Genomic DNA, 23,967 nt, shown 5'->3' with positions numbered 1-23,967 from the left:
CCAGAACTGATGAATGTGCTAGGTCATATAGAGAGACTGATTCCTGCTGGAATCTGTCATCCCAGGACTCCAATTCTGTATAAAAATCTTCTATCAAGCCTTTTCATATTGACGTAGAAGGTATTTCTGTGGTAGAGAAAGGAATGGATTTAAGGGGTAGGGTTTTCATTTGATCAATGTTTATTGATTTTAAAGCCAGAATCTCAGGTCCTTACTCAGTTATGAGAAAGTCTTGTTTTGAGACAGGCCCCTTGTTAATGTCTGTCAGCTTTTCCTAAAAAAGGATTGGGTTCAGTAGTCTTTTGGTTGAGTGGGGACTGGATGAAAATTGAGAAGTTTCTTAGAATGTGTTCCATACAGAATAATACTTCCAGAGGGTTTGTTCTGCTACCTGGAATGATTTCTTAATCTTCACTGTGTAGGAGAGTGTCTCCAGCTGTTCACAGAGAAAATCAGCTTTATCAGCACTTTATTATCATTTGCCTTCATGAGTTTTCAGTTTATCTGATTTTAAAGAAGTTGCTGCTACAATTCTTTGATTACAGCTGTAATGTTAAAAGGCTCAAAATTATTATTTTTTCAAGAGAAAAGTGGATTTTTTGTGTGCTAAGGATTTTCTGATTGCCTTCTGATGTTTTTGTAAAAATAACTGTCTGGCATGTCAAGCCAGCCACTGATAATCAGTAACAGTGTAGCTGACTCATTTTGGTTGTGTAGAACCATCATAACTACCAAGTATCAAAACATTACCAACAAGGTGAGCAGAGCCTTTTCTGCCAACCTGACATGTGTGGCTGCTTTGTATTCTGAATGAAAACTACACCATGGGAAGCTGCCAACGCACTGCAGCTGATTGTTTAAAAACCCCTGCATAGTTATGTTCATATCAGGGGCTGGCACCACTTGTGAGTGTGCACTTTTCAAACAGCTGTCTCAAATAAATGTAAAAGTGAAGGTTTACAAAATATAGGACATTAATAGCCTCTGTGATTATTCCTAGTTGTGAGATATGGATTCATGGATATGATGTTGTCCATGTGCATGGACATTATATCACATTGACAATTTCAAGATTTGTGAAACTACTCTGGTCTTTGTGTACATCTGATTTCCATAAATATTAACAAGAGTTATAGGCCATGTTGTTTGTGATCTGTACTCTCAAGACTTCAGATTTTGTAGTGTTTGTAGACTTGTTGCCATATTTTTTTGAAACTGTTATCTGATGTTTATATCTGATGTTCTATTACAAATAAAAAAGAACACACAAAAGAACAGCTCTAGAGAACCACAAATACACAGGACAAAACACGGTTTAAAAAACCCACACACTTTACTACAAACACTTACTACTTCCTTGCTACCTCACTGTCTGAATGACTTTTTTTCATGTACTTCCCTCCCTCTCTCCTTCCCTTTTTCTCTTTCCAGCTGTCACTCTGTTTTCCAGCGTTATTTTTTTTCCTCTCTTCCCCCATCTCCCTTCCCACCTTCTTCCTTCCCTCCCCTCCCTTCTTTCCTCCCTTTCCAACTTCCTGCTAGTCTGTCTTGCAGCACTTTTCTCAAACACCACTTCCCAAATCATGCTGTGACACTTCACTGGAACAGACTTTGTGTTTACTATCCAGTGTCTACTGCCTCCCATGTATTAATGCATTAACTCCTTTGCTCTTTACCATCCCTTTCTTTCAGCATTATCCCTAAGGTGGTCCTCAAGCCACTTTTCTCTGCTTGACTTTCTCTATGTTTAACCTTTTCTGAAATCACTTCTACTCTTACTACTGACATTTGAGTGATTCATCTTGGGAGGTAGTGTGTGAGACAAGTGGCGTTATGATAGTACAGTCAGTCAGTCAAAGATGTGTTTGGACAGCCTATGTCCATAATAATTCTCCTGCCTTGGGGGAGAGCTGGCTGGCTGAGAGGCAATGTTGGTGGATTTCATTAGCTGACATTATTTCAGAATTCAGATTGAAGGAGTTGTTAAATCATCAACAGTATAGTCATTCACACCTTTGATGTGCATTTTTAGTAACTGGCTACACATCACTTTATCTGCAACTTTATCTGTGTCTTATCTTGGTGTTCCTGATATTTACAGTAGTAAATCCACTTATCCCTACATGCACAGCCATGAGCATACACGTGTAGTCATGCATGCGCACACACAACATGCTGAGGCTTTGTTAATTGATGTTAATTGCTGGTGTGTTTAATTACAAATCATATTTCTCTATTGCTCTATTTGCACTGCTTTGTTTTAGCTTCATCTAATGCACTGGAACTCCACACTGTACAGCAGTATTGATGAGGCAGTAGGGAAGAAGCACGGCATAGCAATTATTGCTTTGTTTGTGCAGGTAAGTTTCCTGTGTTACACTTGCTACAATGCACTGCCATTTGTCTGAGGGTAATGAGGTCCTTTCCATGTTATTTAATTTTTAATGATTTCATAACAGAAAATAATGTATGACTGCTGGTATTCTATTTGAAAGATATTTTTCAGTCGTGTCTTCTATATGTGAGCTAAGCAATTAATTCTTGTTTAAACAGGATATTGGAAGTATGTTAGTTAAAGAAGGGATAATACATAGTTAGGCATGTTTCTGGGGCTCTGGCTATAAGTAGACATCCAATCTCCATTCCTCTGAAGGCAGGATGAGGGCTGTCAGGAGGTTCAAGTGATTCACTATGTCTGTGATGTATTTCTTTTTATTACTGGCCAGGTCTGCTGTTCAGGGATTGAGGAAATAGACAGAGGAGAGAAGGAAATAGAGGAGAGGAGGAAAGATGAAAAAAAAAGGCCTACTAACCCCTGGCACTTCTGAAAAGTGGTAGTAGAATTGTGCTTTCCTGAACACAGGGACAAGTGTGTTTCTTCACACAGGACAAATGCAAGGCAGAGTCATATTACTTCTTCAGAGACTGAGTGTTAACAAGACTTGCCAGAGACCCTCAGAAAAGCCTGCAATGAGGAGGCTTAAAGTTTCGTGGGGACAATGAAATTTGGGAAGTTAGCACTAATATAATTGCTATTGAAGGTTTATCAAGGTCTGCACCCTATAAAGATTTTCAGATTTAGTTCTCAAACACGAGATTCTCATCTGAGAAATGGCAAACTGTTTTATTTAAATGGGTTTGGAGGAAGAGGTTCGGAGTTCATGCTTAGATCAAATGGATTTTCTTTCACAGTGATATTATTAATTTGTCATATTTCATAATGAGTTTATGAGTGCCTTTGAGCTTTACCTCTGAATTTAAAGGTACATTGGTTACTGCCTCAACACTCAGATAGAACTGCTAAAAATGGAAGTTAGAAAGTCTTCAGTTTTGTGTCCTAGAGGGCTGTGTGATAATTGCTTATGTAAGTCACCTTCTCATTACAGCAGAGGTAACCTTCGAGACAGTTAGAAAGTTATATATAAGTTCTTAAATAAATCTGAAACTTCAATGATACATTTTCCATTTCTGGTCTCTCACTTGCATCAGTGGTCTTAAGCATTCCAAAAAGACTTTTTCATTAGCCAAGAAAGGCATCATATAATTACAATTGACCAAGGAAAAATAATATTTAAACTATTTATTAAAGGAATAGGGAGAGGAAATTTGGTGACCATTTTTTTCTTGGTAAAGGCACAAAAAAATAATTTTGTACCACAGTTCTCAAAATACATTATTTTAAGGTCAGTGAAAATATTTTCACTGACTTAAGTGACAGCCCTTGGGGATTAACAATTTAGAAGCAGCATCTTTGAAGTGGCTTCAATATCTTTTATGCACTTTGAAGGTTTTAAATTGAAATTCCATTCTAAAACAAAAGAAAATGCTCTTAAATTCCTAGAAATAACAAAGTACCTTTTGTTGACATTCAATTGTTTCCTTCCAGTGGCTACTGTGTCATTCTATTCCAAGAGAAACAAAAAGCAAACAAAATTTTCAGGGTCTAGCTCTCCCATTCTCACTCATGCTGGCTTATTTCCTCACCTCATGTATGTACATGTTGGCAAAGAAATCCAGTGGAAGGCCACTCTGCATCTCATGATTTTGACAATGTTTTCTGAAGGCAAAACTAGGGTCCTGCAGTGGGTGATTTGAGTCAGAAGTAGCTGAGTTTAGTGTGCAGGGTGAGCAGCATTGATATAAAATTAGAATCTCTTATATCAGCGTGTTTCTTTAGAGCCTCATTTTTTGTGCCTTACAGGCGTTTAGTAGAGGCAGTGCTGCAGCCTGCCGGGAGCCTGGCTTTTGCTGGCAGAATCCCAGAGATGCTGGGAGAGAGGGAATCTGCCATTCTGCACTCTGCAGGCAGGAAAAAACTCCCCCGAGCTCCAGAGATACCTTGGGAGAGATTTACAATGCTATGGGAACAGATTCAAAAAGTGTCTGTTGTGCTTGTTCACTCTGTTCCTTTCTGTGTACTTTTCTGACAAAAACTGGTAAGGACAAACTGTATCCTTGGCATTTATATGCCACAATGCTGCACAATCTTGACTCCACATAGAGTGGATGCTGCAAAACAGGGTTAATCAAAACTTACCAGACTTAATTATGACTATTTCTCTTGTTCTGTAAGTTTCTGTCTCTGCTTTAAAGTTATTTAAGCCCTGTTTACTTTTGGCTGGTGGTTTTATAATGATTTAATTTTTTGGAGTTGTCATGTATCTGTGTATTTGATTAACACAAGGTTGTGTAGCTAAACTAAAAACAGCTATAGTACTTACTGTTCTGGTTGACCTGTGTTTTGCCTCACAGTTTCTGAAATACCAAGATACTGAAACTCACCTTTGCTTTGCTGTATTTCAGATAGGAAAAGAGCATGTGGGCCTAAAGGCTGTAACTGAAATTCTTCAGGACATCCAGTACAAGGTAAGGTGTTTCTGAAGCAATGCTTCCTTCAGTGAGCAGAGAGACAGTGAGAAAAGGGTCTGTATGGAGCCAAGAGAAAGATTTCATATGTGTCTGTAGTAAAACCACATGTAATAGCCATCATTTGGTGGCCTGCATGAAAACCTCAGCATTTTACAGTATTCAGTTAATATACATTTTTAGTACTTCTTCCCTTTTCTGGTGGCCAGCAAGTTTGATCCGTACAAGTAACTGATTGCAAGTCCTGCCTTTACAGTGATTTTCATGGAGTTAGTGTGAGTGCAAGCACTGCAACATGCTTAGTGAACACCAGAAGCCATATCTCCAAACTTACCTGGTTTTAATTTGTAGAGGAAAAGAACAGATGAACTGAGCACCCATATTAACTTGCAGTGGGAAATCAGCAAAAACACAATGTTGACTTGTCAGGTGGATTATATGTGGGGATCCTGAAGGACAGATAATAATCCTAGCGGGACTGAGGAGATATGAGTGCTCTCCAAAATGTTGATCCTATCTTAAATGACCTTGGGCAAGTTACTTCCATCTCTGCTTCATGATCTGTAACATAGAAATAATCATACATATCTTTGACTTTAAAAGGATTTTGAGATGCATTGATGACACTTTTTTTATTGGTCTGAAGAGATTAACCATTCACTTCAGCAGATGCTGAAGTGTAGAAAAATAGGAAAGAAATCGAAAATCTTTTAGTCAAATAATGTATGGTAAACTTGAATCATGATGTTAAGTATTAAAAACTCTTTGTTTATGAAAGAGACAGGGAAAACAATAGTGTATGGACTCTGTAATTTCATTATTGAGACAACAGCCAAGCAGAGGAAGGTCATGAAAGGCCTCACCGTTGTGTGACTGTGTTATAATGGTGACTTTCAAAGGGTCAGCATCAAACACACTTTGGCATACATAACACTTTTGTGCATTAAATATGTGGAGCTTTATTTTATAAAGTGTTATCCACATCAGTGAAGGAAAATCTCACTTTGGCCCTTGTTTTTTTAACTCTTTTGGTACGAAACCCCTGAATTTCATGTAGGGAATTTCAAGGCTGGGACCTGGAAGAAGTTCAGGTGCTAAAGGCAGAAAGTTAACAAATTGCTGTGATAAGCTTAAAAATTATGTAAAAAATAGAATAAAAGTATGTGTATGTGCAAGGAAAAATGCAATGATGATTAAATGGGGGCTCCTAATGAGGTTGCTTTCCACAGGAATTCAAGGTTTAATGTTATAAGAACACGGAATGTGTTATATCTCAGCATTCATCAGCATTTTAATAAGAAACTAGAGACGAGATTGATTTGTATTCATTTTTTCAGGGAAAGTCGAAAACAATACCCTGTTTTAATCCCAACTCTTTATTGCCAGGTAGGTGCCTTTGCTTACTTTCACATGTGTGGATTAGTAGCTGATTGCAGAGGCTGAGACAATCCTAATCTAAAGCCTAGCTTAAACTGCAAGCCTGAGTGTGTCCCGTAAGGTGGTAATGCATTTTGGTAATGCACATCCTAACAGGGATAGGGATGAAGTCCCGTTGGAATTTACTGTAAATCTGCACCTTTGCCATGTGAGTGGGATGTGATGCCGTAGTCTGTGCACTGCTGGCAACACCGTGGCTAGCTTTGTTGAGGATTTATCATCCCATCTAGAGAGTCAGCTGTGTGTATTCCTTTTTCTACTTTGGCATAAAATAGGAAGTGTAAGGCTACCCACTTAACAAGGTGGTTTTTGTCAGCACCAAAAGATAATGCTGTAATGCAATGAGAGTTGCATAGCATAGAATGAGTAGTGACAAAGGGAGGCAAATTCAAATACATAGCGAAAAGTTAAAGAGTAACTGTAAGAAATGTGACTTTTTAAAAAAATACATTTCTAAAAAGAAATGTTTCTGCAAGGAATCCATCTGAGCTGAACTCTGACATAGTGGCAAGATCTTTAATTTTTCAAAATAGCCCAGGTCTACATTAAACTATATTAATTATATCAAAAGAATATTGTCTAGGTTGCAAAGTCAAGTGCTCAGCAATTAGGAATTGCAGGAATTAAGGCAGCCTGTGCCTCTCACGCATATCCATTATGAAACATCACCTGATTGCATGACCATAAATTATTTTTTACAGGAGCCCTGCCTCACAGTTCCTGTTTGATGCTGATCAAGTCACATAAACAAAAATTTTCACAAGTCGTCTCTAACTATGTGTTCCTCATTTTCTAGGTGCCCGACTTGAGATCATGGGGTCTGATTTGCAGAAGTGCTGAGTGCTTACACCTCCAAGAGAAGTCAATGGGAGCAGTGCTCTGACTGTATTAAGTGCTATAGAAAGTTAACCACTCTGAGAAATCAGGTTCTAAGCATGCCATATTGAACACCTCAAATGAATAGATGCATTTGACATTAACTTCTCTGTGCCTCAGTTTCCCAGCTTTAAAGTGAGGGGGTAATCTGTCCTTCCTCACCACAAAAGGTATGGGAGGATAAATTAATTCAGGCACTGGAGAAATTAGTGTATTAAAAATATGAAAAATATTGAGAAAATATTCTAACAAGCAGGATTTGAATGGTATGGGAAAAAGAAGACAAAGTGCTTCATATTGTACTCAGAATTCCAAATAATATTATGTACTTTTCAAGACAGAATCATCCATCTTTGCAAGTAAATGATGAAAGGTTCTCCAGAAAAGACACACATGATCATGTAACAACACTGTGTTAAAATACATGCACAGGATGGGCTGAATTAATTCTTGCAGTTCTTAACTTTCGAGTGTTTGATAATGCAACTTGCTGTCAATGGATTTGCTACATAATTTCCTAACTGAGAAAGAAAATTACACCAACAAAAAATCCATTCACTGACAATCGCAGGCTTCATTAGCAAGATTTAATTCTAGTGATATTCCTCTGAGCTAGTAGAGAAAAGACAGCAACAGGTTAGTTCAACCAAGCAGGTTTACTTGTTTCCAGTCTCCCATTCTGTCCTTGTTAAGCTAGTCACAACCTTTCCCCTGGCTCTCCATGCCATGATTAACCACCCTTTGTCTCCATTTTCCCTCTAGGTTTGTTTCTTCTCCCCTCTTTTGCAGTCAGGCAGTTTCCTCTCCATACTTCATAGGCAGTATGGCCTACAGCAGCAAAGGAAAGCCCTGTGCAGTCCCACTTATGAAGTGGTGTGATTGGAATCTCTGACAAATTAAAATAATTAAAATCAAATGTCTTGAATGTAGAGTTAAAACTCTGCATGGACAAAATATTGTACATTTTCTTCAGCAACAACTGTTTATTCTAACAGTTATTTATAAACCTACTAATACATTTATAAACTTAAAAAAATATGTAATTTTAAGATAAACCTTGATGTTTTTCCTGTTCTGAAATTCAGCTCACTTTTCCAAAGGTAGGAAGCACCAGTGCATCTCAAAAAATGTCACCAGAATTGCAAAGTGAAAAGTTTTTCTTCAGCTGAATTTTCATTGATTTTTTCTAAAAAAAAAAAAAAAAAAAAAAAATTAGTTCTTGAGACAGATCTTAAACATGAAGTCAGTTAAAATTTGATCACCGCAGCCCCTCTACCTTCAAAATTCAATGTCTCTTTTAGCTTTTGACATTAAAAGGAATTCTTTCATTCCCATAGTATTGCTTATTTGCTGTGTTAATTTAAAGAGCTGTGGACTTGTTATTTTCCATACCTATAAAGCAGCATTTTTGTATTTAAAATGCTCATCTGCAGGGTAAGTTACTGTAATATAATGACCACAAGCTCATATATATTCATATGAGGAAGTAGTGGGCAATGCTTGGTAGGTTATAAATTCACACCTTAGCTTGCTGCTTACTAACTTCATCATGTGAGCGAGCCCACAGCTGTCATAAGCTGTCATAACTGAAAGACACCATTAACTTCCTTAATGCCATTAAAATTCCACATTTGTTTTCATTTCAGATCCTCTTCTGCGTGACTACTGGGTGTATGAGGGCTCTCTAACCATTCCACCCTGCAGTGAAGGTGTCACCTGGATATTATTTCGCTATCCTTTGACTGTGTCCCAAGTGCAGGTAACAGCTGTGCTTAAAGTGACCTTGGAATATGGTTAAGAGCTAAAGGTTATAGCGTGCAAATATATATATCAGAATGTTATGTCTGTTCTCCTTAAAGATCCCATTAGATCGGTACATGGCTTTTCAAGTAAAGGTTAAACCTTTTGAGTCACTGAAAGCAACGCAAAGGTCAGAGATGAAAAACCTTGTTATCATTTATCATCTGCATTTAAAATAATTCTTATATTTAAGTGAACGAAAAGGAAAAAAAGGAAGTCAGTGGGCAAAAGAAATTCAATTATTTGTAACTGTAAGCTTTCAAATATCACTGCTTTTTGATGTTAAAGGAACAAAAAAGCACAGGAGGCACTACGTCCTGGAGAATGAAAAATGTTAATGTAGTACAGACTGGCTAGATTGCATTGAACTATATTTAATTTATCTGTCTCTTTTTAAATTCAGTTTTATAATAAATGTCAAACAGAAACTACCTATTTAAATTTGATTTTGCATGCTTGTATTTTAAAGTGTTCGGGGTTTTTTTCTTAAATTAAATCTAACAGTTGTGAGCCTTTCTACATAAAACTTTTCAAATCTGTCTACAAATAATCCCAGGAAAAACAATGAAAACTCCCAATGAATATTCTCTCACAGTCTGTGAATCCCAGCTGGAGAAATGTGCGTTTAATTTAAGTGAAACTACCTAGAATCCCTGAAGCTGAATGCATTTATTTTCATTGCCTGCTCTGAAGCATGTGAAAAAAGTATAAAAGGTGATAAATTCAGATTTAAATTATTTCAGCTTTAATAATTTAAAAGTTTGCTAGTGATGCCAGCCCAATATTTTAACATCTTTTACAATTTAAAATTGGCAATGTTTCTTTTCTTACGGAAACCGAATTCTAGGTCTAATCACAGGATAAAGGCAATAACTCCCAGTAAGTTATTTGTCTAGTAGCTGCAACTTAAATGCATCCCATCATGAAAGTGTTATTTATTTATGAAAAGGTAAGACTTGTGGCTGCTTACTGCCGAGTAAATGCATTACTTACAACATTACTTACAGCAATGAGTAAACAGCATTTTGTTAGCATTATTAGATTCAGAATAACTTTTAAAGACAGTGCATTTTGTAACTTGTCATCTAACTGTCCAGATATGATATTGATAAATAAGGGGACTTAATCAGATTTACAAAGTCTGCAGCTGAGACATAGTATTATATTGCTGGTTGCAGATTTTGTAGTCTCTGTTCCCTTTTAATCCACTCAGTGCACAGAGGAGAGTTGAGTTTAAGCCATCCACATGTAGTGGGAGACAGCAAGAGGGTGAACGAAAGAGGAATTAAGAAGGGAAATGCAACTTTAGCTAGTATTATTATGTACTAATTTACCACAAGAAAACGAGATGTTGGAATATAGTGTGAAGGGGATAAGGCTCCTGAAAAGAATATTGTGCCTTCGGAAGAGTGACCATAGTGCCTGGGGCAAAGACGGAGATTCACAACCATGTTAGGCGAGGGGTAGCTGGTTTGGGTTGCTGCATTACTTTGATAGGTATAAACTCAGTCCAAAACCATTGCAGTGATGAAGGGCATGCAAGTCACAGAGGAGCTTTTCCCTCCCTGTGGCACTGTATGTGGGTGAGATGTGGCACTGGAGTCGAGTGATGGATTGGAGCAGACTTACGCCAGTATGATCCACTATGCTTGTCATAGATAAGCATCAATTAGAAAAAAATTCCTCACTGATATTTATGATTGCAACATAAAAGTTAAGGTTGTGCAGGAAAGACAATTATTAAGATCATGAAAGGCTTTTGCCAAGGTGGGATAAAATATTATCTTTCATCAGATATTGCTTTCAGATGTCAATTCAAAATAAATATGGGGTAAGTGAGAGGAGGTGGTTCTGGGATTCATAAGTTGAAAGGTACGGTGAGGTCTCCGTGATGCCCAAATATTAAGATTTTGGCGGTTCTAGAATATCTTGCTATAGCCTAAAATTCCAAGATTTTAAATTGTAATCAGCCTTTTGGCTGCAATGAAATATGTGGCCTCTTTTGTGCATGCTGTCATGAGTGCCTGTGAGAGGTTTCATTTAATCTCAGAACCGCAGAATGATTGGGATTGGAAGGCACCTCTGGAGATCATCTATTCCAAATGCCCTCCTAAAGCAGGTTCATCTAGAGCAGGTTGCCCAGGAGAGATTAAGGAGAGATTAGAAATGCAAGGGCTTCTGTCTATGGAAAATAAGAGGATGTAGTGCAGGATATACCATTTTGAATCTTCCATGGAAGGCTGGTAGAGGCATTTAATTTTATTAAGACAGCTTCTAGTATTAAATCACAGATTTCAGTGCAAATGCATTTCAAATGGGTTTAAATACATTATTTTTACATGTGTCGTTACCTTGTAGAACTTCCTTCTTTGGGATACTAATGAAACGTCAAGTGCTTTATGTAAATACTAGCAGCATCTGTGGTTATAGCCAGAGAGAAATAAATTCAAGGCTTTCTATTTTCATTTTTCAGGCCATGAAATAATCAAGCTATGAGTGCCAATAACAAGTAAATAAAGAATTAGATAGTATTATATGGAATAAGTTTTATTTCTTTCCTCTGATCAAACTAGTTCATATATTGGAGATGATACTAATTTTCTGCAATTAACACAGCAATATTAATTAGCTTAACAAACTGTGGGTCATAAGGGAAAAATGAATAAAATTGCAATTCTAGTTCATGGTCACACTCATAAGATGTTTTCATATTTTGTTATTTTGAAACAATGAAGTAACTATTTTGACATAGGCAGAGTAGGCTGACCATTACAAAGTAGAGAACCTTTTTTTTTTTCTCCTAAAGACATTTTCAGATAGTAAAGTTCAGCTGATGAGCTGATATACTACTGATCTAAGTCAATGTTAAGTGAAAGGAGTTCTGAGTGTGCTGGTTATATGAATAGCAAAAGAGCAGTCCAGGACTGCAGCAGCAGGATGTGCTTTCCTGGAATCCAATGCTGTTTCCTCACTGGAAGTAATTTTCTTTGCCATGAGACTTCACTTTCATCAAAGAGCTTTTTCCTTCATGGGTCATTCTGTGTGTATTCCTGTCCTCCTATTGTAATTTTTGTCATCCTCACTTGACTTATGTTGAAATACACTAGCTCAGAAAAAACTGTGGTGTTTGTTTCTGTGAGATACCTCCCACATGCATGTACACTGCTGAAATGCAGTGGGAGAAAACTCCCTCTTATTAGGCCAGTAAAGAGCAGGAAATAGTTAAAAAAGACTTGGTCATGCTTCTCTCCACTATATTTTAAAACAATGGAACATTTGTGAATAATGTGCTTTGTGGTTCACTGAAGCCCAGAACAAGTACATTGTCTAAAATGATGCAGAAGGAGCTGTTGTTCTGCTGTATTCATTGTCAGAGTTAACTGGTTTTGTATTGAATGGCATGGTCTCTAGTCCTTTTGTCTACCTCATTCAGAATCAAAAACTCCTAAAGGACAGAAATAGTAACTAGCATATGGAGCTGTAGTGGAAATTGTGCAAGATTTATGTAAACTGTAAAATAAAGCACTCACAGCTTCATGGTATTCTGGGTGCTGGGAAGTAGGTCCGTGTTCTTGGCAGGTGTCATGGAGATGTGAAATTTTCAAGCAGAAGGATAATGGTTCTATACCTCATATTGAATAAATGTTTATAGAAAGCGTGCAAATTCTTAGTTTTGTGTGCTCTGTTTTTCAGCAAATATGTACGTGAAACAGAAGAATGCAGTGGTCAGGATCTGAATACAATGAGTGGTAAAAAAATTCTACAAAATGTGAACATAAATGGTTTCACTCAGTAGATATGCAACTGTTCATGTTGTGGATTTGCCTCTACACTGGTTAGAACTTAATCCTGAGTTTCAGTGTGAACAGGCTTAGGTCATCCTTAATGTCTTGTGGGCATGAGAAGAACTTTTGTAAGTGACTATTCCTGGTAAAAGCATGTGAATATCCAAGGGTGCTTAGCCATATGCCTCTAAAGTATCTGTTTCCTTGGTAGTCCTGCAGGGTGTACTTCGCAGCATTGACTTATGAAGGGTTGGGAGAAGATGGTAAGCAGTGAAACAGGATGAGCAGGGCACACATATTTCCTGGCCACATGGAAATTTAATAGGGAAAGTAGTGTTGGCACAGCTAGTGTCCTTTTCTGACAGAACTACTTCAGAGTAGAGCAAACCACCATGTGTCATGGCAGTCTTAACCATGGAAGGAACAACTAAATCAGGAGGCTGTTGAGCCCAGAAGCAATTCCCCCTCAGAGCAGGGCTACAGTTCTTGGCTTCCCTAAAGACCAAAGAGCAGGCACAGAGATCAGGTCAGTTCTACTCTCCTGACTGAAGAAACTGGAAGCAGCTTTGTGAGGAGTACCTCCTGGAGAAAGATTTCACTGTGGGGACTGGGACGGAGCATTTGTAGTTACAGTAGGAGGCAGCTCACAAATGCCAGCTTTGCAGAGAGTCTGCTCTTCCCCCTCCTTCATCTGTGTTTGTTTGAAGTATCTCATTCTCACAAGATCAAACAAAAGCCACATTTTTGTAAAGTGCTCCTTCCTAAACTGCAATTATCTCAGACTTTCCAGAGTTGACTCAGATGGTAGAAGAGGATGCTTTTACAAAACTCCTTCAGTGATTTACCAGCCCTTGAGTTCTGAAGACTTTTTCAATTCCAAGCTGGTAGTGGGTTTGTTTTCAGTTTGCTTTAAACAACAACAACAACAATCTTCCATAACAGGATTTTGCCTCTAAAAGCACCTTCAAGGAGCTTTTTTCATTTTTGCAGTCTAAGCTGTTGCCTTATATCTCAGCTGCCAGAAGCTGAGTGTTGATTTCCAAGCACACTGGTTTTTTTAAGGAAAATGAAACAGAGATGAGCTAGCCTCTAAATCAAGTAAATAAGTCTGTATCAGTACTGCGGTAGAGTGGAAAACAACAAGGGCAGTTGTCTTCCAGGTTGCAGTAAGAAAGTATTCTCTGTAGGCAGAATAAGAATAAAAGTGCCATTACCTGCTGTTTAGTACCTCATTTAATTTAATTCTGGAATCATGCTTACATTCTCCCTGTAATATTTCCTAGGGTGTTTTTCATGGAGAAATTAACTCTATAATATCCTAGATGTTAAAATGATTGTATACTCCAGGCTCCATTTTGCTTTATGTGTATTTGCAGTTTCAACTTAGAAACGAACTGCATAGTGAGGCATCACAGGGTCAGTATAAGTACAAAGGCTGACGCTAGAGGAGTCAGCCATCAAGTACATTTGCTGTATCCAGCTAAGACAGATTGTGAATATGTCAAAGAAAAAACTATTTTTCCAGTAGTTGTAACTATTTAAAATACCAGACTCTTTAAAATGCCACTGGTGAACAGTAAGGTAAAGTTTTTTATCATGCAGCACTTGATGCTAATACCAGGGACGGGGATGGAAGCTGCTCATATTCTTCCCTACACCAGATTAGATTTAGAAAATTCTAAAAAGAGTCTATAAGCAAAAAACATACTTGTTTTGGCTCAGTTGAAATCTTTTATATTTATTTTTTACTGTATTTGACTTTCTAACTATCTACATCTACAGATCTTTTGAAGCAGTATTTTGTTTTGATCACAAAACCTGTATTTTTTCATATAAAATATCAACAGACATCCGCTAAAGCTAAGAATCTGTTCAGTATTCTTCCGGTTTAGAAGATAACAACAGTTTCAGGCAGTAAATAAATCACCAGGAGAATTTCAAAACAATTTATAGTCAAGCAAGTTATTCCTGAAATGCGCTTCTTTGAAGAAGACAAGAATTACTACTCTCAACACACAAGAGAAAGGTTGATTCATAGGATGTAATCTGCAATGGCCAAGATGGTTATAGATCCTAAAAGTAGTTGTGAAAAGGCAAAGGATAAATTTGCCAAACCATGTGTATAAGAGTTCTTGTCTTTCTCTATATCAAATGTTTTGACAGTGCTGATAACTATTTTAAAATGTTATTAATGTATATTGACCTTAGTATACGGTACCCGAACACTCCAATTTTCAAAGCTGCAGAATTGGCTGGACAAGGCTGGGTTTGATAATTAGTCCCACAGTGAAGAATGTGTCTCAGCTTCTTCATTTCTGTTTTTCTGTCTTTCAGATAGAGGAATTTCGAAGACTGAGGACTCATGTTAAAGGTGCTGAACTTTTAGAGGGCTCTGATGGAATCCTAGGAGATAACTTCAGACCAACTCAGCCACTTAGTGATAGAGTCATCAGGGCTGCATTTCAGTAGCAGAGGAGGAAGATTGGTAAATCTTCAGTCAGGTAAGTAAAAACTTAATAGAAAAATCAAAACTTTGAAATAATTTAGCTAAAGGAGAAAATGCCCTTAATTTTAGCTGATGTTATGATACATTGTCACTACTGTAAATTTTGACACTAATTTCTGTTTCATCCTGTGGTATAATAGTTTGGTTATGTGACAGTTTAACTCCAGTTAGCAACCAAGCCCCACAAGCTGCTCAGTCACTCTCACCTATGGATCAGGTAAAGGGGATCAGAAGGGTAAAAGTGAGAGAACTGGTGGGCTGAGGCAAGACAGTGTGATAGGTAAAACAAAAGCCATGCATGCAAGTGAAGCAATACAAAACAAGAAGGTCATTCATCACCATCCAGGCAGTGGATCACGAGGCACAGTTACATCACAATTAATTCTTGTAGCTTTAAATTTCTCCTGCTGCAGTGAGGAAGAACACAGTATGCCTTGGTTATCTGATATATTTCCCCAGGTACTGAGTTTTACTGGTTGATTTCTTACCATGTTTCTAGAGGACCAGTCGTTGGTGGATCTTCTTACTCCGTTAAAAAAGCAGGGTAGTAGTTCTGGAAGGAGGCCTTTAATTCTAAAAGGAGGCTTTTTTTTTTACGATACTGTTCTTTCCCAACGAGACCAAATTTTGGGCAACTCCAGTGAAGATACAGGAGGAAACAAATTAACTTCTGTCATGGCTAATTTTTCATATTTCATTCATCTAAGTAGTTGTTGCTTCTTGCCCACCTTCATTGACTCACAGAGCAAGGATTTGAGGATGACATAAGAGTAATGCACATGTGAACCTACATTATCCCTGCTTCAGTTACTAAAACCTCTCATGTTATGTTCCCCTAGCCTCTATCAGTTACAAAATAAATCCCCTTAATGCTCAAGTTACTCCTAAACCTCGTTATACTTAGTTAATGGATGTTTTACTGTAATGAACAACCTGGCAATGAGATTCAAAGAGAATTAAAGTCCAGAGAAGTAACTGAGTCACCATCTCTGAAGGCATTTAAGATGTGTAGATGTGAGTTTTAGGGGCACGGTTTAGTGGTGGACGTGGCAATGCTGGGTTAATAGTTGGACATGATGATCTTAAAAGTCTTTTCTAGCTTAAACAATTCTATGATCCTAAGACAAATTGTTGCCTTGAAAGTAGTGAGTCGAGGCACCAGCTTTATGGTTGATTTTGAAATGAAGTGCCCCAGCCTTGATGCAAAAAATAAGACAGCAAATCTGGGAAGTCTTCAAGAAAAGAATCTGTATGATTGCTTTTTTCAATAAATTCTACTGTTTTTTAACATAGTAAAATTTTTCATCTAGTTTCTTAAAAAAAACTTTATTTAAATAATAAAAACACTGGGTACTCCCCATTACCCTATTTACCGTTGAAATACACCATATAAAAGCATAAAGTTTTCTATCTTCACATTTCTTCAACGCTACAAAATAACTGATTCATCTAGGGTTTCATCTGGAAAGCATGCTGCTAAAAGGTTTTTGATAAACAGTTTTGGGTAAGGATATTTATGTGTTCTTTAAATTCTTGCCCTCTCTAGTTCATGTCAGGCTCTGTTGTGGAGTTATGCCCCATCAGAGCATGCTCTGGGTCCAGTCCCCAATTTCATGTGAAGTAACAAATGATCAGGCAGCAGATAACCTGCAAAAAAGATTGATAATTCAATGCTTCCAAAAAATGGACCCATTAAAACTAAGCAAGAAGATTATCCTCCCTCCTGCATATGATAGAAATTATTACATTGGCTAGGACAGTGACCAGCAATTTCATGGTCTTTCTATATAGCATAAACATTCAATATAGTGTTTGCAACTAAACATTCTTGAAGTAAGGGTTTATTTGTATTTTATAACCCAATTTAATATCTGAGAAGTTAAACAAAAAAACCAAAACACTGATCCCTTTTTTAAATATTATTTTCTCATTCTCATATTTAATTTTAGGCCTATCCCTAAGCCCAGTCCTCAGTTGCATGGTTCTCTGCAGTAACCAATTGTTGTCGCTTTAATCTTGAAATAGATGTTTCAAATTTATCCCAGCTTCTGCATAAAAATTACTTGGGAAAATCGTGGCAATATTAAAGTACAATTTTTCTCAGAGAGTGAATAATGCCCTCAGGCCAGTGCAGGTAATTCAAGTCTGTAACAGTGAAATTATGTGACACACTGAGTTTGAATTTTAAGCATGAAAGACTTTCCTTTACAATGTTGGAATTGAAATGTAAAAATTTCCCTTTTGCTTTCAAGTTTGAAATTTTATTACATTTGTCAATACTTATAAAGATTTGTTCTATATAATAAGATTTATCTCGGCCCTGCTTCACAAAATAATCTGCAGTTTTAATTCCCAAATGATGGAATTTTTAATACAAAGTAATAGTCCTCAATGTAGGGCTATGCTAATTATGGGCACTCAAGCACTGAGGAAGAACTGTGACTCCTGGCACAGTGTAGCTCACAGAAGAAATGACACTTGTTTCTCTGCACCTGATTGAATTATTTATCAGAAATTCATTTGGTCAGGTCTTTTCAGTTTTGTGTGCATCAGTCCAAGTAGCACTGAACTAATCAAGGTTTCGTTATATATCCTTGCTATTGAGTTTAGGGAGCTGAAAAAAATGAAGTATAAAAAGAAATCACATGGCTTTGTTCACATTTCTTCTATGCAAAGAGGTAAAAAGGGAAGGAAACAATCTTACTTACTTTGTAGTGATTTCCTCACACCTCTCTGGGAGGAAGGTGTTGAGGAACAGTAGCTCCTCACACATACCTCAGAAATCTTCAAAAAGATTCCTTCCTTCACAGGAATGAGGGAAGTCCCTTAAGCTGGGACTGTTGGCATCAACTGAATGTTGCTATGAAGACTCAGTAGCAGATGGGGAAGTAATAATTTTCAGAGCAGCATCTTCCTAGTGATTCAAGAGGAACATTTTTTCTTTTTAAAGAGCAGATTACCTTTTATTTTAGAGCTCTGGTATGTCTTGAATTACAGTTAGGAACACACTGGTTGACTTATTTTCTTACACAATGCCTCTCTGCCAAGGCTGCTGGAACTCCTGTCAGTAAAGTTTTCAACATTTTTTTTTTATTCCAAGCCAGTGTGGCACCAGCCACTTGAAGAACCTTGAGGAATGTTAGTTTGCCATGACCTCATTACTCTATCAGGGAAAGAAGGAGACAAATGTTTCTGTAAGTGTAGCCACAGGAGTAGAAAGGGGATGTTTGAAAGGTCTAATTAATTTTGACTGAAGCAGAATGCAGGCTCTATGCACACCATGCTCCCAAAGCTTCAGAACATCTGCTCCTCAGCCTTGATTTAAACCTTGACAAAACTGGACTCTTTGTGGCTTATGATCAAATGGCATATGTTGATCTTTGATGTAATTTGTTCTAGTTTGTTGAAAAAGAAGCAGAGTTTACACAAGCATGGAATATCATGGTGTGTAGTACCAGGGAAGGAACTATTTTTTTTTTAATGTTCCTCCATCATGGGAAAGCCCAGATCTCAAAATACTTCTCTCCAGTTCTAAGACAAAGTTCTGCCAGCCTCTAAAGGGAGCCTTCAGGATTACAAAACAGAACTTTGTAGCTTCTCTGCTGTCTTTAACCCAGTGGGTTTTAGAATAAGTTTGTTGCTATCTAGTTGGCCTCATCTGGCTCTGCTTTTTTCTGCTGAAAACATCTCTCTCTCGTATAGCCTGGGGTTAATGACTTTTTGGACTCCGTTTTGGTAGTGTTTTTGAAATGCGTCCCAATCACGTCCCATTAAATGACCTTTTCACCCTTCTTCTTCTGCAGTTGCTGAAGTTTTCAAATACATTTCTTTCGAAAAAGCCATTTAAAAATTTTCTAACCTTTTAAAATCATATCCAATAGAGCCAGGCAGGTGTTAAGGAGTTTGGAGGAAAAGCTCAGTACAGATTTGCTTTCAGACATGGAAGGTTAAAAAATTGAGTTCAGCTTTATACAGTGAAGAACAATAGAATAACAGAGTAGTTGTGATTGAAAGGTGCCTCTGGAGATCTATTAAGTTTGATCCTCTGCTCAAAGCAGTGTTAACTACAGTGGGTTTCTCAGAGCCATGTCCAGCTGGGTTTTGAATATCATAAGGATGAAGACTCCTTAATCTCTCTAAGCAAATTGTTCCTGTGTACTCTTGCAGGGAAAAAGGTTTTTCTTCGTTTAAAATGAAATTTCCTGTATTTCAGTTTGTACCCTTTGCCTCTTCTCCTTTCACTGGATGCAGCTGAAGAGTCTGGTGCCGCCTTCTATACTTGTTCTCATAAAGTATTTATACACATTGATAAAATCCCTGTTGAAGCATCTTTGCTGGAGGCTGAACAGTTCCAGCTCTCTCAGCCATACTTGTATGACAGGTGCTCCAATCCCTTACCATGTTTGTAGCTTGTTGCTGATCTCAGTATGTTCTGTGTTTCTTCTGAACTGGGGAACCCAGGACGGGACCCAGTGCTCCAGGTGTTCTATCAGTGCTGAGTAGAAGCATTTCCCTCTACCTGCTGGCAGTGCTTTTCCTGGTGCAGCCCAGAAGGCTGTGGAACTTCATTGTTGCCTTGGGTGCATTACTGACTAGAACTTGATGTTTGCCAGGACTCCCAGGTCCTTTTCTGAAAGAAAAGAGAACGGATAACATTGTGACTTCCTCAGTGTTAACACTAGTTTCTTTTATACTTCCTGCTTGACTCAGAACCCTTGCTATGGGCATTGAGCTATTTCTTGATAATTTCAGATATCTTGGAATAAGATTTATAGTTCTTACTGTTATACAGCAAAGCCTCACAGTGGGGACAACAAATGTTACCACTCCGAGAAATCAAATAAGAAAAACCTTAAATCTTCCATTTCATTAAAGGCTAATTTTTTGACAGTTTTAGGCTTGACACACTATTTCTCAATATGTGAATTGTGAGTATTCCAGAAGGCTGGCTGGAATTTTGGGGCTTACTGCCTTTCCTAATGGATAAGTACTTTTCCAGTACTGCATTCTTCACTGAGGACAGCATTATTTGTGTTTTCCAATGGATTTATCACTCCCTCTTTAATTCTTGTTGCTTTACATGTAGCTGCTGTGATAGACATGCCTTTCCTCTCTTTTACATCAGTGGAACAGCCTTATATGTGAATGAGCAAGATGTCTGATCCCAAACACTTGAATATCAACTTGAATTTGTAATGATAGCGAATTCAGTATGGCATGCCTACAATGTTCTTATCCCTTTATACATCAAGGGGTATACACATGATTCCAGACATGGAGTAGGTAAATGGCATTGCTCCTATTTTCTAAGAGGAATAGGTGCCTGTTACAGAAGTAATTTAAATCCATGAGGCTCTTTTAATAGAAGACAGTAAGAGCTTTTTCTAAAAAATAATTTACTAAAATTATATTGAAAGAATATTTTCTTTTTAAAGTCCTAAACTTTAATTTGCTTTCCTAAGTAATTTGATTTCCAGTGTGTTGTCTCAAAACTCCCCATCTCAGACACAATTTATTTTGTATTCATAAATAAAGAATTGTCCTCCAAGTGTGATGATGTATTATACCTACTCCATCTACATACATACATTACTCAAGTTCTCCTGAACATTTTTTCATTTGTGACTGATTCAGAAATTCCTGAGAAAGCATCAATTTTTACATATGCAACTACATATACACACTCACACATACATCTGTGGTAGACCTCAGACTGGAAGTAGCTGCAAGTTTATCCAATATCCTGTAAATTATGATAGCAGAAATTAATTCAGGTTAAGAACATTCTTAATATAATTACTATTTTCCTAGATGTACATTCACGATTAGAGAAAAAATAAATAACATCATTAAAATAGCAATGTTGTGCTAGGCCTGGGGAACAGGAAGGTGTAATGTAGGGTGGGAGGAACAGGGACTGCATTTCTGATGCTGCAGAGACTCTCTGCATGATACTGAGAGGTCTGAGCAGACAAGGAGAAACCGGCACAGCATTAGTTTCACAGCAAGGAGAGAGGGCAATGTGGTGACTGTATCTGGTGTGTTTTGTGAATGGATAGTGCAAATTCCTTGCTTTTGAAGCTGCTGAGCAGCTCTTGTGGCACCAAAACTATGTTGCCCTTCCCCCAGAATATTGAACGGGGTATCTGGTGTTGCCAGTGGGAATGAACTAGTACTAAACAGGTAGTGGTGCACTCTTCCCTTTATGGAATTGTCAGTTGTATGGTAACAGATCATAGAATACGAAGGAACATTCAAACACAGAGAGAGCCGTGGAGCTGCACCTTGCCTTTGAGAAATGGGAAGTGTGATACAATGCTGTGGACTGTATTTCTATGTTTAAAGAGATCTCAGTGAAATTTACGTTTTAATGGACATTTACATTAGCAATCCATGTGTCTTTATTCTCAGTTTCTAGTAGCATTTGCAGTTTGTGAAGTTCACAAACAAGTTGCTCTGCAGAAGTTCTAACACTTGGGGATTTTATCCTTTCCTGTTGTGTAGATCCAGAGCTGGAATGAGCTGTCAGCAGCCATGCATCATTAGGCTACTATGACCATTCTTATCATTTTCCTGTTTAAAAAAACCCGAATCAACCTGACACAAAGATTATTAACAGTAGTTCTTTAGAAATGCAAACACTGATTTCCTAGATTTGTTGAAATATGAGTATTTATGCTGCTTCTAAGTGAGCAATTTTTTTATTGGTTATTGTTTGTCTCCATAAATTTAGAGTTTGTGCTTAAAAGGTGGTTGGTTTAATTAAGTTTCAGTCTTTTAAAGAAACAACTTTATTTATCACCAAAACTGACTATTGTTCTTCTATATTTAAGGTCTTATGTACAGTGCCCAACCCTCCCCTGCCACTTCAGAGTACTCGAGAATGTGCTTGCACTTGAGTGCATGACTGTAGGACAGAGGGCCAAACACCTTTGGCTTGTGAGCCACACACCATAATCAGAGGCTTACTGGAAACAAAACAAAACTTTTGGAGTCTCCAGGCAACCAAAAGCTGCAGGAATGGCTGAAAAATAGTGCCTTTTCAGGTTGTTTTCCACTACTTCATTGTAGTACCAGGGAGTAGGGTGTACACTGAGATTGCAAGTGAACCCTGTAATATCAGCCTAAATTCTTTTCCCACTGCTGATGTTTCAAATAAGTGAGTAGAAAAACACTTTTGTAGCTTATGTGACCTATCCCTGACATGGGGGCCAGAATGTAGGAACTTGGTAGCCAGAGGCAGCCAAGAGTCATAGACTGGTCCTTGCTGTGGTAGGTATTTATGTGTCCAGGCCAGAGCATCAGTATAGCAGGTGAACAAGCCCTAAATGAGAAAGAAAACAATTTTGAGTTTTTAGAGTTAGTATCATATTGGAATTGTCCTTGTTCAATTCCTTACTGCGCTCTTGTTAGAAATACACAAACTGTGGAGGAATGGAAAATGGTCAAAATCCCTTAGCATGTAAAGAAGCATGGAGAAAAGATTACTGTGCTTCCTTTTCAAAGCTAATAAAGTCATAAGGTAGCCTAGTGTAGTGGTTTGGTCCAAAATACTCATTACTGTTTATCTTCTGTGAGATAAGAATTAGGAGAAATGCGAAGCAGGCACCAAACTTGAAAGAATATAAAGAAGTTTATTAACAGACCTAAAAGAAGAAAATAAAATCATACCACACCTTCAGAACACTTCTCCTCCCCCCACCTTTCTCCCTTCTCCCAGTGACAATGTAAAAAGACAACCCTTGAGATGTTCAGTCTGTTTACCACTTCCATAATAACCTTGTTCAGTCCATTTTGGAAGAGGAGTCTCTCTTGCCCATGCTATGAAAACATTATCACAACGAGACAGCCGCCCGGGTTGGTTCTCTGCTCGCATGTGAGTCCCTTCCCGGACTTGCAGCTTTTCCCACAACTGCTTTCAAGGGTCCACTCTTGAATTACTGGGGTACAATTTTAAGGTTGAGCCATTCAGAAACAAAAGTTCTCTTCACCCATCTCTGGGAGCATTTCATCTCTAAGAACAGAGGCCCTTCTCCTTCCCTGGGAGCAAAGGGTCTTCCTCATCTTCATCTTTAGGACTATCTCTGGGAGCATCTCTAGGAACTGAGGTTTTCTCCTTTTCCATTTGGAGCAAAAGTCCTCATCTGGTCCATCTCTCCCTGTCCAAACTTCTCATGAAATTACAGCTGCGTCAGCATCTGCCTATCTCAGCGCAGGTGCTTTTGCTCACAAGTACAAGTTGAACACTCCACCCCCCATATCTTCGTGAAATTACAACGGGTACTCTGATATATCATAGCTTCACAACAGAATTTCAGCTTTAAGCATCTCTTTCTTCTCCCTCAGGTTTTCAGCTCTTCACAGCACTAAAAGGGTTAATCTCACCTCGGCCTTGCAGCTGGAATGTCACTTATCGCTGTTGGTCACATGATCCTTTGCCGGACAGCAGGACACCTTCAGCTGAATCTTGGCCACACTGGAGGGGGGAGAGCCGAGCCGCTCCGGCTGCCCACATCAGGGCTGTGGGGGGGTTCTGTGGCTGGAACAGGGCCCATCAGCTCCAGGATGGCCGTGGCCTGGCCCAGCCTGGCCCGAGCAGGGCCTGGCCGGGCCCTCTGGCCCCCACATGGGGCCCGTAGCCACCTGTCCCAGCGCCGGAAAATGAGACAGAGAGGCTCTCCCGCAGAGTTCCCTATT

The 23,967-nt window shown here is 38.2% G+C and overlaps 1 protein-coding gene across 1 annotated transcript in view; it reads left to right on the top strand.

Moving 5' to 3' along the window:
- CA8 (carbonic anhydrase 8) overlaps positions 1–23,967 on the top strand; it is a 46,225-nt gene that overhangs the window by 17,903 nt on the left and 4,355 nt on the right. Inside the window, exons 4-8 of the mRNA XM_082278670.1 lie at positions 2,265–2,360; positions 4,804–4,866; positions 6,204–6,252; positions 8,826–8,938; positions 15,099–15,265. Of these exons, the coding sequence (XP_082134796.1) occupies positions 2,265–2,360; positions 4,804–4,866; positions 6,204–6,252; positions 8,826–8,938; positions 15,099–15,233 (456 nt within the window). The 3' untranslated portion in view covers positions 15,234–15,265. The remainder of the gene's footprint in view (positions 1–2,264; positions 2,361–4,803; positions 4,867–6,203; positions 6,253–8,825; positions 8,939–15,098; positions 15,266–23,967) is intronic.

The sequence above is a fragment of the Coloeus monedula genome, assembly GCF_965178545.1.
Source record: "Coloeus monedula genome assembly, chromosome: 1".
Lineage (NCBI taxonomy): Eukaryota > Metazoa > Chordata > Aves > Passeriformes > Corvidae > Coloeus > Coloeus monedula.
The sequence above is the reverse complement of the archived record's forward strand: the minus strand, read 5'-3'. Positions and strand labels throughout refer to the sequence as shown.